A 16,633-nucleotide genomic window follows, 5' to 3' on the forward strand; every position below is an offset into this window, starting at 1 on the left:
TATTGTAATTTGTACTGTTCTCTCAATTTTATGCATGTTCAAAATAGTTTTTTTTTAGAAATGTAATTTAGTTGAAAAATCTTTTATGATGGACTTTGTCACATCCGTGCCAGAGGACGCTCGGCCGGCAACTTCCCTCAGCCACACCCCTTCATTACCTACATACATGTCTGTCACCTGCTCCCTCATGTATTTAAACCCTACCCATATGTTTCTCCCCGTCGGTGTCTACTGTTGCTTTCCGTCCATGTCCTCGCCTAGTGGTCCTGACCTGCTCGTCCATTTCTCCCTGTTCTTGTGTGGAGGCTCACGGTCAGAATCTGTTCCGTGTCCGAGTGGACTTCTGTTTGCCTGTCTGCTGTCCGTCAGTCTCTGTCCCGCTTGTGTCTTTGTTTGCCCACCTCCCTTACCTTCAATAAACCCTGATCCAAGCTGCATTTGGTCGCCCCGCTTCACTCATTCATGACAGACTTAAATGTGGACTTCAGCTTTACAGTGTTCCCTTTGGGGATATTTTTTTTAGACCAGAGTAATGGACTATGTTCAACTTTGGCAATAACAAGGATAAATACAAATTTATGATTTTTTAATGTGAAGATGCAACATGACTGAGCCTATCCCAGCTGAGAGATTCAGGCTACAGTCAGTCAATCATAGGGCACACGTAAACCGGAGTTCCCGGGGAAAACCCACACAGTTAATGTTAACCACTGCGTCACCATGCTGCCTAGGATCATAATAATATTTAATTTCATAATCATTAGTAATCAGTACCCAAGAAGTAGGTGCTTTCACAATGTTTGGTGATCTCTGGTTTAGGGCATACAGTATTTTCCCATAAATTGGACATCTAACCCTAACCCTAACCCTAACCCTCCCAAAAGATCAGTATATAGCATTGAAGTGATTTAGATGACAGCTCACTGGGGGTTGGGGATATGTGAATGAGCCCATCTGGTCAACTCGAAAGTGCTACTCAAGTCTATAGTCGAAATGGTTGGACAGACAGAGAGGTGGGGATGGATGTCGGGGGAGGGGTGGAGATAAGTGAGAAGATTTAAGGGGGCAAGGAGTTGAATGTTGGGCTTGGCTGTGGCACACTGAGTTGCCTCCTTCCATACCAAGCACTTGGCGCTGGCCTATGAACACCACCTGTTTCCTCTTTTGATAGCTTTCTTTTGCTACTTAGGTTCACTCTTCAGCTTCATCATTTTCCCAGTCTGCCTCCTCACTGTCTCTCTCCATTCATTGACTTTTCGCCAGTCTTTCCGCTTGTACAGAGGGCTGATAGGATAGGGTTAGGGCCTCCAGGTTACCATAGTGACACTTTGTGCCCTGATGTCATTAGTATTGACAGTGTGCAACTGGGCCAAGCTGTTCTATAGCACTGGGATTGTTTACTGTTTACACTCACTTAAAACATTAATTGTGCATAACAACATTCAGTGCCGTGAAAAAGTATCAACCCTTCTTTTAAGTTATTCTTTTCTTCACTCTAGGAACATGTGAAGCATCTGAATCATTATTATTATGTTCTAAATATTTATATTATATATTGCATTTATGTAAGTAAGTGCTCAATTTCTCCATATGCATTGCACTTTACCTGGCTCATCTCAGCCACAGATGTCTCAGAATATGTCAAGGACCTTTCTGGTGGGCCTGTGCCTGACCCCTATGTTTGCGTATGAATACATGGTCCTGTCCCCAAGTCTCTTTATGCAGTGCTGAGCTCCCCTTGCCAGTCCTCAGCTGGCATCTTTCTCTCCATGTGTTGCTGGGCATTAGTTCTGCATACTGTGTGGCTACAAGCAGATCAAACACGGATCTATAATTTTTACTGTCACATCAGTCTAACCAAATTGCTACTGTTGGCCTCGCACGGGAGGACACACGCGTACATGCACGCACACGCGCACATGCACGCATGCAGCACGCACAAGGCTATCAACTGTTAAATCGTTACCATGTCAAGGCCACAACTCGCCTAATCGCGTTGCCAAATATACTGTGCAAGTGTGGTGTAATTCTTTTTTGGACCAGACGATGGTGCTCCAGGATCACTTAGTTATTGCGTTGCTGTCCCTCATGCGTCCTTGTCTTTTTGTTTGCTAAAAATGAGCCACCCCTGCCCCTCTGCACGCATGTCTCAGACGATTGCCATTTTTCTTGTCTCTGCATGTATCTTATAAGGACAGGGTCATGCCTCTCAGGTCAAGCATAAGTTATTTGTGCTGGACAGGGAGGTTTAGTTAGAAGGGCCAGTTGTTCGTGACCAGAAAAGAACCGAGTAGATGGCCTTTTCGGGACGACGAAACAACAAGTATACTGAGACTCAAACCGCAGCTGTTATTCAAAGCAATGAGATCACGAGTCTCGCCAGGTATAAAAGATGCGATGCCTGGCAGACAGGAGTGACCATCTAACAGCTTTGCCTTTGAGCCACTCGAATATTTGGAGGAACTTCATTCTGACATTGGTTGAATAAAATCTTTTCCCAATCAGCCGTGTGTCACTGAAGTTTCCTTCTCTGAGCCAGCCACCTTCCACCAAGTGTGTTTTGGAGACCAGCGGAGCAACGAAGACAATTCACCACATGAGTTTCTTTGATCCATCTCCCTCTCTGTCACTCTCTCAGTGCTTGAGCTACATGACATCTTTAGTGAGCACAAATCTTGGATGAGTCCAGAGGGTGACTCCACAAGGGGGCGCAAAATCACTATACAAACGCCAATGATCAAGTTTTCTTACCTTTTGTTTCCGCAGTTGCTTCTAATGATGAACAACACTGTAGTCGCCCTGTGAGCCACTCGTTTTACTTGACACAAACAGCCACAGAATACCAAATATATATAAATGTTCAATTGTTTATATGTACATTCAGACATACATACATAATTAAATTGCTAATAAATATTTTCAAGATGATATTGATAAGGGCGGCACGGTGACGCAGTGATTAGCCTCACATTTAGGAGGATGTAGGTTCGATTCCACCTCCGGCCCTCCCTGTATGGAGTTTGCATGTTCTCCCTGTGCCTGCAAGGGTTTTCCCCGGGCACTACGGTTTCCTCCCACATCCCACAAACATGCTTGCTAGGCCTATTGAGCACTCCAAATTGGCCGTGAGTGTGAAAGGTTGTTCGTCTCTGTGTGCCCTGGGATTGGCTGGCAACTGGTTCAAGGTGTCCCACGCCTACCGCCCACAGACTGCTGGAATAGACTCCAGCACGGCCGTGACCCCATGTCCATGTGCTCCTTGATCTTTTTTTTGTTTGTTTGTTTGGATTCTGGCTTCCACTTACGTTTGAAAAACGTAAATCTACAATTAGGTGAAGTCTTTAAGAAATTGTCCATGAATTTGAATATGAGCATGATTGGTTGTTTGTCTATTTGTGCCTTTTGATTGTTTGGCCAAATTAATAAAAATCTAATCAAAATGAAAACAGTATGAATAATTTGTAACTTAAGTCATCGGTGATCAGGATTTATTACCGTTATTTTTTTTACTTTTGCCCTGACAGCTAACGTACACCAGGCAATATTGTCAACAAACAGCCAAGATGACAAACACGCAGATGGACAGGCCGTTGCTGCGAGCAATACTGCTCACACTGCTATGTTTCAAATAACCACTCCCCGAGGTGACTTTGCCACGGTGATCCCTCATGCCAGATCAATAACACAAGCAATAAAAATAAAATCCTTGCCCGATGAGAATCTGTTTCTTTGATCCCGTGACATGTGTCTATTAAAACAAGTGCGTGTGTATGTGTCCCTAATAAAGAGAAAAATGTGGCTGGACAGCTTGCCACCCTGTGGGCACCCAAACTCCAGTTTGTGATCCACGCTGGCAGCTGCTCTGCCAAATGGGATTTTCTTGGAGATTACAGCCTCTAAATGAGACAAGCTCACAAGTGTTTGCCTTTTTTATTTACAGAGTGCTTTGTGGACTATTGTAATAAAGCTGTGTGTTTTTGTATTTGAGTGGGAGAGAGTTCTTGGTCCGAGGTGCACTGAAAACATGCTCAGTGGTCACAAGGGAATGGTTTGAACATGTCTGAATGGCTGGAGGGAAAACCTCCATGGCAGCGTGTTGGCACTAAAAGGGGATGTGGCAGCAGGCAATCATTTATTAGTTGATAAAATCTTTTTTTGTAATATTGATTTGTTCTTCAACCAGAAAATACTAAATGAGACCAAAGGAAACATCCCTGTCTTTTAGGGGTTCTTTTATGTACAAAACTAGTGACAGTTTAGTGGGCATTCTTAAATTGCACTGGCTGTAAATATTGGACCCTCCTAATAAGTGGGGTGTATTCCGCCATTCCTGTAAGATGTCAAAGACATTCACTGTCTATGAGTAGAACATTAAAAAAAAAAACAATTCATTTTTTTTAAAAAAGGGGTTTGAACAAGGGCTGCTTGATTACAAAAAATATTAATCACGATTATTATGGTGATAATTAAAATCACTGTTACTCAAGCAATCATTTGTGTTTTGAAACAAAACAAGATAACGTTTAAATGTAAACAAATTAGACAAATCAAATTATTTTAAACATGATAATAATGTAAGTTTATTTAAGACCAAACAAAATTGATAAAATTAGTTATTTTAAACCATAAAAAAGTGCAAATATATACATTCAAGTTAAATAGACCTTTACTTGATAACCCTAACCTTTGATTTTTGGTGAATATGTGTGTCACACATAAAGGGAATGAGAGGGGCCACTTTGATTGGGGTGAATCCAACCAGTCCTGTTCAAATTTGCCACCTTGCCCACCTTTTAAAATATATCAACACTCCACACAGTTAGACATCTCTCTGTAGTCGACTTGCACTTAGAACAAAAATAGAGCCCTAATGCTAGGTTAAGACCAACCGCATAATATCGTATTGTTTCCTACGCGTTTGTTCACAATGTTTTTTTGGAGCAGAGAAAAAGAGCTGCTCCTCCTTCTCAGCGACACAGAAACGTTTGAATATCATTAGTCACTCTGGTAGCTGGTAGTTGTATTTTTTTAGCTGTTAATTCAATCTTGGATCAACAGCTGGAGACCAGCAGTACACGCCAGATGCCCGACAAACTGTATTGATTGATTTTTGTTTTTCGTCAGGGACCAATTTCACTTGCCAACGATGTTGTTTAGCTCTATGTCATTTCCTCCCTGTAAAAACTCTATTTATTTATTTATTTATTTATTTATTTATTTATTTATTTATTTATTTATTTATCCATCAATCTGTCCATCCATACAACACTTGCTTCTTGAGTGCATGCTGTCCTTTGTCATTCTGGAGCATTACATCACACACACTTGCACACACACTTGCACGCACGTGTGTGCGCACACACACGCACACACACACACGCACGCGCACACACACACACACACACACACACACACACACACACAGTCTGAGTATTGGTATATTGTCTGCATGTGTTGCTCTGCCATTTGTTTTTACAGATCCGTTGCTTAAAATGTTAAATACATTAAGTTGAATTGACTTTTATAAGGCAAAACTACGTTGTTTAAACACACAACACATAGCAATTCTCTTTGTTTTATGTTTATTTGGACAATCAACTTAACTGAGAGTGGTGGCCTCTTTTTTGACAATGTTTTTACTATTTGCCGAAGTGCTGCATGTAAAAGGATTTGAGTAAAGTTCACTGCCAACACAAATGCCAAATTTTTGCTTGCAAGTCAAAGCAAAAAATCAGCCAACAGTGACCTTTACCTGGAAAACATATTGTCGTGTCACAAGGCAAGGTTCAAATGGGGGTTCTTTTCTCATTGCTGCAGTGAAGAGAACTGTCCATGGTTCTGAATGTGAATGTGGGAGTTCATTTATGTACTGTATGGGGTGGTGGCTTTGTAACTCTCTCTAACCTGCTTAACCCACTTTCCACTTGGCTATCTCACATCCGCCCAGAGATAAAAGTGCTATTGGATAAATATAGCATGCTTAACAACATGCACGGTTTGTCCATGTGTTCTGAGAGACCTAAATGCTTCTGACTGTTGTCTGTGCCTTTACTCTGGACGCGTCGCTGATCATTTGATTGATGAAACCTCTGAGAACATGTTCTTGATATTCAGCCCATTAACCCGACCGGTATAAAACATGTTGGGACACGTTTGGGCCTTTATTGAAATGAATATGAGCAACATAAAGACATTTGAAGATGTTAATTGTCCAATTATGTTGACAGCTGTTGTACTGCATTGCAATGCCAATTGAGTTGCAGTTTCCTAGCAACCGCAGAGGTACAATGAAATGATTTTTCTTGTGCCGTAAGTGGCACCATTCCCACTCTGGATGTTGAGTGTATATTTCCACAAATCCACAGTGAGCGTGTGTGCGTGTCTGCGTGCATGTGTGTGTGTATGTGTGCGTGTGTGTGTGCTTTTTCACCTTTAGGCTAATCTGTTTATCAATTTACATTTTACTGCTAATATTTTCTTGGTCATGGTGAGTGCACGAAGCCCAAAACACAATCTGTGCATTTGATGAATTTTGTCCCTGAGTGTTTCATCCTGAGCTAATGATTGTACATGCATTCTTTTCAATTAATTCACCATCAAGGGAGTTGGAGATGGGGATTTGGGGGGAGGGGAAAGTAGAGTGGTGGGGGTGTGGGGTATCCAATCCTGCTGGTCTGAAGACTCTGAGCAATGGAGCATTAGTCACATGCTGATGTAATTGGAATGGCAGCAAGAGTAAAGCCTGCTGGTTTAGGCACAGCCTGTAGGCTTGATTTAAAGCCCATACCAAAACTAGCCACCCCTCCCTTTATATCTTTCTCCTCTTCACTTCTCCTTACCTCCCCCTCCTCGACTCACACTCTTCCATCTAGCTCCATCTGTACTCTATTAGCACAACAGTACAGCAGCACATCATCTCTAGAAGCTAACAAACTCCCCCATTTTTCCTTACACACCTGGCTGAGCGCGCGCCCGAGGGTTAGGTTTTAATGCTGAGTAAAAATCTCCGGAGCAAAGTGCAAAGCCAGGACAGACTGAGCAGGTGGATCCGGGCCAGGGTGCTTGGTCGCTGGGCTTTGCTGCTGCTCAGTCCCCTGACAGATGGACTGGCAGGGCAATCCTATTACCCCCATGTGTTGAGCTCCTTTTAATGCCAGGGTGGGTTGCATAGTTAATGGAAGGCAGTGCATGTTTGCTCGTCCAATCTCATGCTACTACTAAATGATAATCATCCTCATTTGTTTGATAACACAGAGGAGATCTGTCACCTGGTAATCATGCAACAAACTACAAGCGTTTCTACATTGATCATCGTACAGTTGAATAACTAAAAAATGCAATACCAAATGAGCTTTATGTATTTTAAGTTTTTAAATCTTAACCTGTGACCTCTTGCACTATTTCTGACTTGTGATTTGATTGTTCTGATTTCTTCTGTATTTTGAGTCAATGTTTACTGAAGAAAAGCTGCATTTATTATTGTTAATTGCAATCTCACTGAAGTCACCGAAAAAAAGAATTTCACCAACATGAATAGGGAAGTGAGATTGATTCAAGTAAGAAAGCAATGTTTATTTCGGTCAAGATAAATTGTTTTCCTGTGCCTCCTTTTTCTTGCTCATTAGGATTTTGTGTTCGCCTTGTCCCTCGTGTTTCAGAATCAGCTTCCTCATCCACCCGTGTCTTGTCCAGTTGTTCCTCATTGTCTTGGCAGCTTGCTTGTATTTAGTTCCCTGGTTTCTTTTTGTCTTTGTCTCTTTATTGTCTTGCCATGTTCAGACTTATGATGATTCTATTCCTACTGTATGTTTTGTTACTTAAGAATCTTTACTTGTGTTTAGACTTTGGTTTATGGTTTGATTATTTCAAAGTGTTTTGTTTCACTTTTTGGTTGGTTTTGGAGAATAAGTCCATTTTCATACCGGCTTCCCTGCACTAGGATTCACCTTTTTACCACCCCCTCCAAATTTGTGACGTTTCTAGTTTTATACCAGCCAATGTCACGTGAACAAAAGAACTGAGACAGTCAATTGTGGTTGTGCTGTGGTGTTATTTGGCAGGACAAAACAGTCACATTAACCCAGCACACATCGCGTAATTGTTAAATTGCAGCTTTTATAGTGGAGTTGAGTGGGTTTTCTCCAGGCTTGCTGTTTGACTAATTAAAGACTCATTTTTTCATACTGTTGGTGTAATGTGAATGGATAGCGTGGAATGTGGAGACCACGACTGCCTCATTGTTAATGGTTCTTGGTTTGAATCTCAGTTCAGAGGTTTTATATGGCGTTTGCTTGCTCTTCCTGTCCAGTTTCCTCCCACATTCCCAAAACATGCATGCAACCACCCGAGATAAATTACAACTCATCTTTGATCCTGTACAGGACAAGCAGTGCAATAACAATAATAATGATAATAATAATGATGATAATAATAATAAAGATGATAATGATATTAATATTAATAATAAAGTGACTGGTCTTGGCTTGTATATTGGCATAGTAAAGCATATATTTTTCTATGTTATGATTCTACAATCTCTGTGGTTCTTAAATTGCCTTGCTACACATATCTGGACGAGATCTTAAGTGAATGTGGGCTGTCAGTGCTCATGTTTCTCGGCCGACATACGATGTGCACCTACAGTATGTTGCTTGGTATGCAGACAGCGCCCTTGCACCTGAAGCCCTGAGTCAAGCAATTACCTCCCATCAAGGAAAGCAATTGAGCATGACTAAAATATCATGCTCTGTGATTGTCCCTATATACGTTTGGACCGGTAGAATCTAATTCAACCCACTTTGTTGAGGAAAATTGAGGACACGCTTTCCAATTTTCCTGTGCGCCCCCCTGAGCATTTCCAGCAAGGGTGAAACAGCGGCCGTGCCGTATAGATGCGCTGTCACAGGTCTTTAACCAGCAGACGTGCAGTGCAATGAGAAAGTGAGGGAAGGAGTAATGAGCCATGGGATGCAGAACTTGAGGTCCTTCATGAGAAAATGGTTATCGATCTTAGGTCATGTAAGGGGGCCAATTTACGAGGAACAGCGTTATTGTTCTGAGCCACTTCCCTTTAGTCCGGCGGCCATTTGGTGCCGTCACATTTGCAACCGGCCCGAGACAAGTGCGAGGGGGTGGGCGGAATCGATGAGAGGAGATCTGATTGAAATATATGTGCATAAGTGTGCATATTGTGCAACTGATTTCACCATTGTCTAACTGATTTCAATTCCATTCACTTGCGCAGCTCAATTGGAACTCAGCTGACTTCTCCGTGGCATAGTATCCCTATTGTCCTTGGAGATCCTGTTTAAATATTGATAGAGCCGGGAATCACCGCGGACCACTCAGTCAGATCCGAGAGGTCAAGGATGGAAGCGTTTTTCCACAAATTTCATTATGGGAGCAGAGGACTGTAGAGAGGGAAGCACACAACCTCCCAATTCTCCAACAGCTTTTATTATTCCCTACATGGATAATGCCCGATAATGTATTCCAGTGAAGGTGCAGGTTGATGGTGTGTAAAATAGCATAGGTTGGAAGGAACTGTTTTTTTCTCCTTTTTTAAAGCCTCCTTTACTCACAGCCAGATTCCCATTAGAGGTGTAGCAGAGGATCTGATGAGCAAATGGTCCTGTGGATTAGAGAGCTAATGCATTTAAGAGAGGGGGGTCCCCAATCCCTTTATTGCTGCTGCTACTGCTGCTGCTGCTGTGTACTGGGGGGGTGGGGTGGGGGGGAGGCTTGCACGAGGGGTGATACCTAGTCCCTTTGTGGAAGCGAAAAGACTTAGCTTTAAATGAGCAGATAAGAGCAGGGATGCAATGCTTCTCTCACATCCACAAAGAGCCGTCAAAGATTATGGGACGCCCAGGAGTGGGCGCATAGTGACGTTATTAAACTGTAAATGAGATCTTTCGAATTTGAGCTGCAGACGGCAGCCCTGCTAATCTAATTAATCAGCGTCTGGGCTCCTTTGTTTTAACTTTTTTGCATCCTCTTTTAACAAACACGTTTTTCTGTGTCTGTTTTACAAGCTTTTGTGCTTACATTTGTTTGAATACACTACCTGTCCTGCAATACCAGGCACTTTCTCTGAAAGCTTCTGTTCTCTTTTCTTGTCTCTTTAGAAAAAGGAACAATACTAGCAGGGGTGTCAAAATCATTTTTATCGTGGGCCACTTCGTCGTTACGGCTTTCATCAGAGGGCCGTTATGACAGTGATACCAAATAAATGTTTAATTGTCTTGTATTATTACATATACACAACTAATAGATGGATTACTAGTTTTGAAATCAGAACTAATATTTTCTCCAGTTATAGTTCAAATTACTGTAAAAAGAGTAAAGAAAAAATCTCAATGTTATTATTTATTGCACATGCAAATTAAGAATTATGGTACAGATTTTAGCAAGAATCATGGGAGTTGGCATAATTTGATCTGGTGGGCCATATGGAATGACATGGCGGGCCCCGGGCCTTGAGTTTGACACTTATGCAATAGAGCCTTGCACGCTGCTACTAACATTTTAGTGACTGAATCAAAACTGAATACATGTGCATTCACATCTTCTGCAAAATGATGAATGCAAAATGGTGAATAAAAGTTTCATCAGTGTTTAAGCATCAGGTTGGAGCTGACGTATCTGTTTTGAACAGCTTTTCAGTGTAGTCTGTGTTTACCTGGACAACTGGCACAGAACCTTGACCTCAAACCTTCTCAAACGTATTTTGAGGGCTTTAATCACTTTATTCAAAATGTCACTGTTACACTTAACTACATCCTTCATTTCCTGCTACAAGAATGATCACCAACGGTGCATTTTCTTAAAAGGAAGAGTTAAACTGTTGAGCTTTCATTTTTATATTCCCACATAACCTCAGCAGTTTTATGTTGCATTTTGTTTCCTTGCTTGTACCCTATGCGAACCAAGTGAATACGAAACCAAGGGACGTTCAAGTCAATATCATCATTCACCATAGGGTGCCTGTGACACTGATCATTTCACCCCAAAACATTAGAACCTAAAACTGCCACCGCGCCACCTCCTTCAAGTTTCCCTAATGATTGTTCATTTCAAATGCCATGAAACGTGGAGAAACGTGCAGCGAGAGTAGTTGCCCTCTGCAGATGGGTTTATAAATGGTTGAGTAGGGTTTAAGAGACAACCTGCTACCAGAACATAAGGCTGCTGTCAGCTTAATACGCGCTATCGTGACTAGTGGTCATCAGTATATTAGAGCATCACATTAGCAGTTTGCGTCTGCGTGTCTCCCAGCCTGCAAGGGAGGGGCTGCTAAAGTGCGGAGGCAGCAGCGCGCGCGGGTGCGTGCGTGCGTGCGTGGGTGGGTTTCGCTGCATGCATAGTGAGTCAGCTCCGTCCGTGAATGAGAACAAGACGGCCGTTTTTGACTCGGAGGAATTGTAACGAAATCACGGTAGGGGTGACGAACTTGGCAATAGCTGTGTTAGCGCATAATCCCGCCCGCCCTGCTGGCTCTGGGAGGTGGCAGCAGAGTCATCCGAGACCTGAAGTCAAATCCTGGAAAGGAGATTTATGACTGCGCCGCAGCACCTTCACTTGACATTTTTCTCAATTTTTTCATTTTTTGGGTTGTGCATCATTCAATGGCTATTAACGTGAAGCAGAGGACGACATTTCAAAAGCACTTCCATTGAAGAAGAGGCTGCGGAACAATTATTCGAAGCGCCACCGGGCACCGTTTGATGCGTTTTGACGTGGGGAACATCACCTGATCAGTGAGTCGACTATTTGATCGCAGTCGTTCCACCACAGATCTGGAGCCATGACAGGCGCCCCGCTGGTTCCACGGCCCGCCTGCTGACGGTACCTTGCCAGGATGGGAGAGAGGTCTGCCGCTGTCAGGATCTCCAAGCAGCCGATTTATCAATGGAGGAGGAGAGCGACACCCGCAAAATTAACAGCAGCTTCCTTCGCGACCACAACTATGCAACAGAAGGTATTTCAATTATAGCGCTTCACAGTGCGTATGCGTGGTTCTTTTTATTTTATTTTTAATTTTAACTAAGAAATCAATTACATTTGTCTAGTCACTCTGCTAGTGATGACACAAGGTGGCATTCACACGAAGCATCATCAGGGAGTTGCCTGGTGGAAAATTAGAGATGATGAGGTGCTGTCCAGGCAGTCAGGTTATTTTAGGATGATCCACACTGTAATCTGTGTGGACGACCGCCTAAGCATAGGGGGATAAATCTTCCAAGGAGTCCATTGTGAACACTTGATGCTGTTGAAGCTCCTGAATAAAGAATGACGCATATTATGAAGCAAGAAAACATAAAAGTCTAAATTTGTCCCAACTACAATTTTTTAACGTGTCCATTGCTTCCTTCAGTGCTGATATAATAGAGTGAGGAATCTGTATCATTTTGATTTCAGAGAAAATGGAAGCAATAAATGTCAAAGGTCTCACTCCCTCATTTTTTTCCTTCGCATGCGCAAGCACAGACACTGTTAAGAGAGCATTGAACAATAGCTGTTATTGCTGCTTCAGACCAATAATTGCTGCTCCTGTGTGTGCGTGTTATCCTCCATGACCACGCATCAGGCTCTTGATTATCTGCCTGTTAACCGTTTGATGCTTAATAGTTCCCTCATGTTCCACCAATCATTTTGGCAAGCTGCTCGCTCAACATTAAAACATTGAAGTTCAGCTAAAGACATTCATTCATCAAATGATTCGTCTTGCTCTGCCTCCATAATTATGCAGATTGGTTTGTACATTTTCATGGCTGAGGTGGGATGGGTAAAATAACAATAATAACTTGCGGCAATCAACTAAATGGGTCATAATGTCATGCATCATTTTAATAGTGATTTTGAAGTTTTTTTTTTTTATGTATAGCATACAGCAGGGTTGCCCAATACGTCAATCGCGATCTACTGGTCAATCGCGATGGAAATGCGGGTAGATTGTGTGGGATTAAAAAGTAGGGGATGAATCACAGGCTATTAGGCGATCAAATTTCTCATTGTATTTTAATTTATTTATTTCAATTTAAATAATTATTTTTTGACACACGGCTTTCCAGGCTTTCATTTTAGATACAGCCTAAGTGTTTTTTGGCGCATTTTTGAACAATAAATTTTGTTGCTGGTTGTGTGCTGGTTTGCAGGGTGGCTCAAAAGCCACACTGAGGCTACAGGAGTGGCAAAGGCTGAAATGCAGTCTTTTTATTTCAATGTAGTTGAGGTACTGGCTGACTGGGATTCCTTATGCGCCCAGAGCAGGAGAGTGTGAAGTTGGGGGTGGACGTAATGGATATCTTTGTTTGCGTCGAGATGAAATACTGGAGCTTCTTCCATTTGGTGATTTCGTCTGACTCCTTCAAATGAGTCCCTAGCTTTTCCTTGTTTTATCAAAAGAAAGTGGATGAGAAGGACACAGGTTGTAAACGTTGCCCAGCCTGTGGCCCATCTGTGCTTTTCAAACACACCAAGCCTACTTTTGTTACATTTTATTGCTTTAATTTATGATCGTCACAGCTCATAGATCACGAGTGGGTGTGCATGTGTCTATTTGTCCTTTCCTTGCTTTCCCTAAGTGATATGAAGTCAGACTTCAGCCAAAGAAGAGCAGGTGTCAGGGTCTACATCCAGTCCTCATGATTCACACACACGCGTGTTCCATCAGGCCTATCCCATTCAGACCACACACAGATACATGCACACACACACACGCACGCACGCACACACACACGGACGAACGCGCGCACACACACACGCACACACAGACAGGTCTCTGATGAGTGGTAAGCAAGCTTGACTGCCCCCCCCCCAACCCCCTACCCTCAACACCCTATGCTTGCCCATAGCAGCAGAAGCCTGTAATGATGTCACATTTTAATGATGTCAATGGCGCTGACCTTTGCCTTGCACCAATCCCATGCCTGGCTGAGTGTGTGGCCAGTTACACTGATGAGACGAGATGTCAGCACCTATACATTCCCAGTCACTTTAGGCACCTCCTGTCAGAGCGTCAGCATTATTTCAATGGATGAAAATGATATTATGGTCTGGTTTGCTAGACCCTGCAGCAGCCACCTGCAGATGGCACATCAATGGATAATGACAACTGGATAGATGGTTCTTGGATTCATGACTGCATGTCTGCCTGTTAATGTGCGCGCAAACTTAATGTTTTGCCCTGACAACACAGACCAGTGATCAATTTAATACTCTCAACCTAAAAGGGTAATAAAAGAAAAAGAGATCTAAATAGCTTCCTTGCTGTGAGGCAGGACGTAGCCTAATGTCGACTTTGGTATTGATTTTTGCTCCTTTACGGAAGAATAACCTGAAAATTTTTTGGTAGGACTCACGTAATCCTTTCCGCCATCTCTCCCCAGCCCCCCACTTTTTCGCATCGTATTCATACGCTTACAAGGCGTTCTGTGCTGTGAAGCCTTCATCAGACTGAATGCTGCTGAGGCAGCCCCCATATCACAGAGCTCCTAATCTTGATTGCTCCCGCTTGCGAGAGCAGCAGCAGCTCAGCTTGCCTGTGCCAAGGCAAACGGCCGGGGGCTACACTTTAGGACCCCGGCATGAAAAGACTTAGTCCACCATACCCCGAGGTCCCATCCATTATTCACCGCGAAACGTTCATAACACCTCGCCTCGCTATGTCGTGCCAGTCGAATAATGTGTGTGTGCGTATGGAGCAGATGAGGGGGGGGGGGGGTCGTAATGGCAAGCTGTGAAGTTGGGGCAAGTCGCACTCCTTATCCAGCAGCTGCTTTCTTGCCCTGATTAGCTTCTTATTAAGTCTGCACCTCCATGAAAATTTAATGAGAATTTATGAAAGCGTACCCGAGGCTCCATAGCTACATAATATATTTCTATCTCAGTTCTGTGCCCGTTTCTTGGTCAGCTAGGTGATGGGTTCGCTTTGGTGCTGCTAGCGAGAAGGCTGAGCTATGTATGACCCTTCCGAGCTCAACAATGGATGAATGCATGAGTACATTTAGATAGCAGATTGCTGTGTCTTTTCTATTCTGGTCTTTAAGTCAATGTAGAAACACAATTTGCGACTCTCCTGCAGACATCTCATCTTTGATTCCTTCCCCCTTGAAGACAAGATGAAAGGATTTCAGATGGAAAGCGAGAGGCGGCTTTTGTTTTGTTAGTGGATTAAAATTCACTGTGCCCCCGTTCCCCCCCCTTAATACACCACTCCTCCCTCCATTCCACCACAAATTTCCATGCAGAATCATCCAAAAAGGTTAGAAAGCCTTTTTTGGAGTTTAAGATGTGCCTAAATTTATCACTGGCTTCGTCTGTCCTATGTTGTGTCTGCAGTCATTTGCCATGTGTTAATGAAGTTGGAGAAATGAGGCGGTGACACCCATTTCACCCATCCCTCTCTGGAGCGTGGCGATGCACAACACCACACCACACACATGCACAAAAGGACAAAAGACGGCGCCTCGCTCTCATGGGGCTGATGGAGGAGAAACCAGGTTAATTAGCTTGTTCACATCAGATTTTTACAAAGAGTCATGCTCCTCATGAACATAGTTGCTTTATGCTCTTTTGCTTTGTGTGGAGCTCATAAAGCGGAATAAAACCCTTAATCGTATGGCTGCCACACCAGTGGGTTAGCAGCAGGGTTTGCTCAAAATCCCAATTGATCTCTTTTGTAACGTGCCTCTGAAAGGATGCTGTGATCAACTGTTTATTCCTGACAGAAAAATTATGAATGAATTAACGCTTGATATGCTGCATGTGTTGATAAAGTGGAATCTTAAAGGCCAAACACAATTGGTTCTGGTACGCTGGTCGACCTCTAATCTTTGGTTCATTTCCAAATGTACAGGCGATAATTCAATTTTTTTCCCCTCTTGAGGATATTCCATGCCTTTAAGGCAGTGTGGGAGAATATTGGTGGCCACTGGCCACACATTTTTGAAACTTGGAACATAATTTCGTCATTCTCACTTTTATATTCACTTTTGTTGCCAGTGGCTTAGACTTCAATAGCTGTGTGTTGAATTCCCGTTTTTTTGAGGCGACAGTATATTTACACTGTTACACAAGCAGTACACTGACCACTTGATATTGTAGTAGGGTCGATTCTTCAGTGTTGTCACATGAAAATGGCAAATACAATGTTTTAAAAAATAACAGGGTTTTTAAAATTATTTGAATACATTTCCTTGATTGACTATGTGGAGAATTAATGAAAAAATATTTCCCCAAGTGTTTCGTTGTCACTGATGGTATTATGGATCACTCGCCAACAGGCAGCAGGCGAGAAATGTGCCTTGTGAAAGGGTGCGGTCTGCCTTTTTTTCTAAGTCAGCTGGTAAAGGTCCCAGCCGCTGTATCCATAAACAGGATCAGTGGTGTACAACATGGACAAATGGATAAATAGGACTTATAATGTAATGGAAGCATGTTGCTCTGAATATTCTGAGCTTCTGTTTTGATGCCAGCGTTGGCTTGAGCTCAAATAAGCATACATAGAGGAGTCGTGTGTGTGTGTGTTTCATTGCTCCAAAACAATTCCACACCAGACCCATCACTTAAAATAGGTCAACAACAAATTTCAATCAGAGATGGTTTTATGGATCCCTGAAGTTTGACACCG

The 16,633-nt window shown here is 42.8% G+C and overlaps 1 protein-coding gene across 2 annotated transcripts in view; it reads left to right on the forward strand.

Moving 5' to 3' along the window:
* LOC148404089 (serine/threonine-protein phosphatase 2A 55 kDa regulatory subunit B beta isoform) overlaps window positions 1-16,633 on the forward strand; it is a 38,787-nt gene that overhangs the window by 7,553 nt on the left and 14,601 nt on the right. The window contains exon 1 of one of the 2 annotated variants that reach the window (XM_088372444.1): window positions 11,247-11,980. The exons of the other annotated variant lie outside the window; for it this stretch is intronic. Coding sequence (XP_088228570.1) covers window positions 11,911-11,980 — 70 coding nt within the window. The 5' untranslated portion in view covers window positions 11,247-11,910. Of the gene's footprint in view, window positions 1-11,246; window positions 11,981-16,633 lie in introns of those variants that run through there. 2 annotated transcript variants of the gene reach the window in all.

The sequence above is a fragment of the Syngnathus floridae genome, chromosome 1, assembly GCF_059516105.1.
Source record: "Syngnathus floridae isolate MCC-2025c chromosome 1, RoL_Sflo_1.0, whole genome shotgun sequence".
Lineage (NCBI taxonomy): Eukaryota > Metazoa > Chordata > Actinopteri > Syngnathiformes > Syngnathidae > Syngnathus > Syngnathus floridae.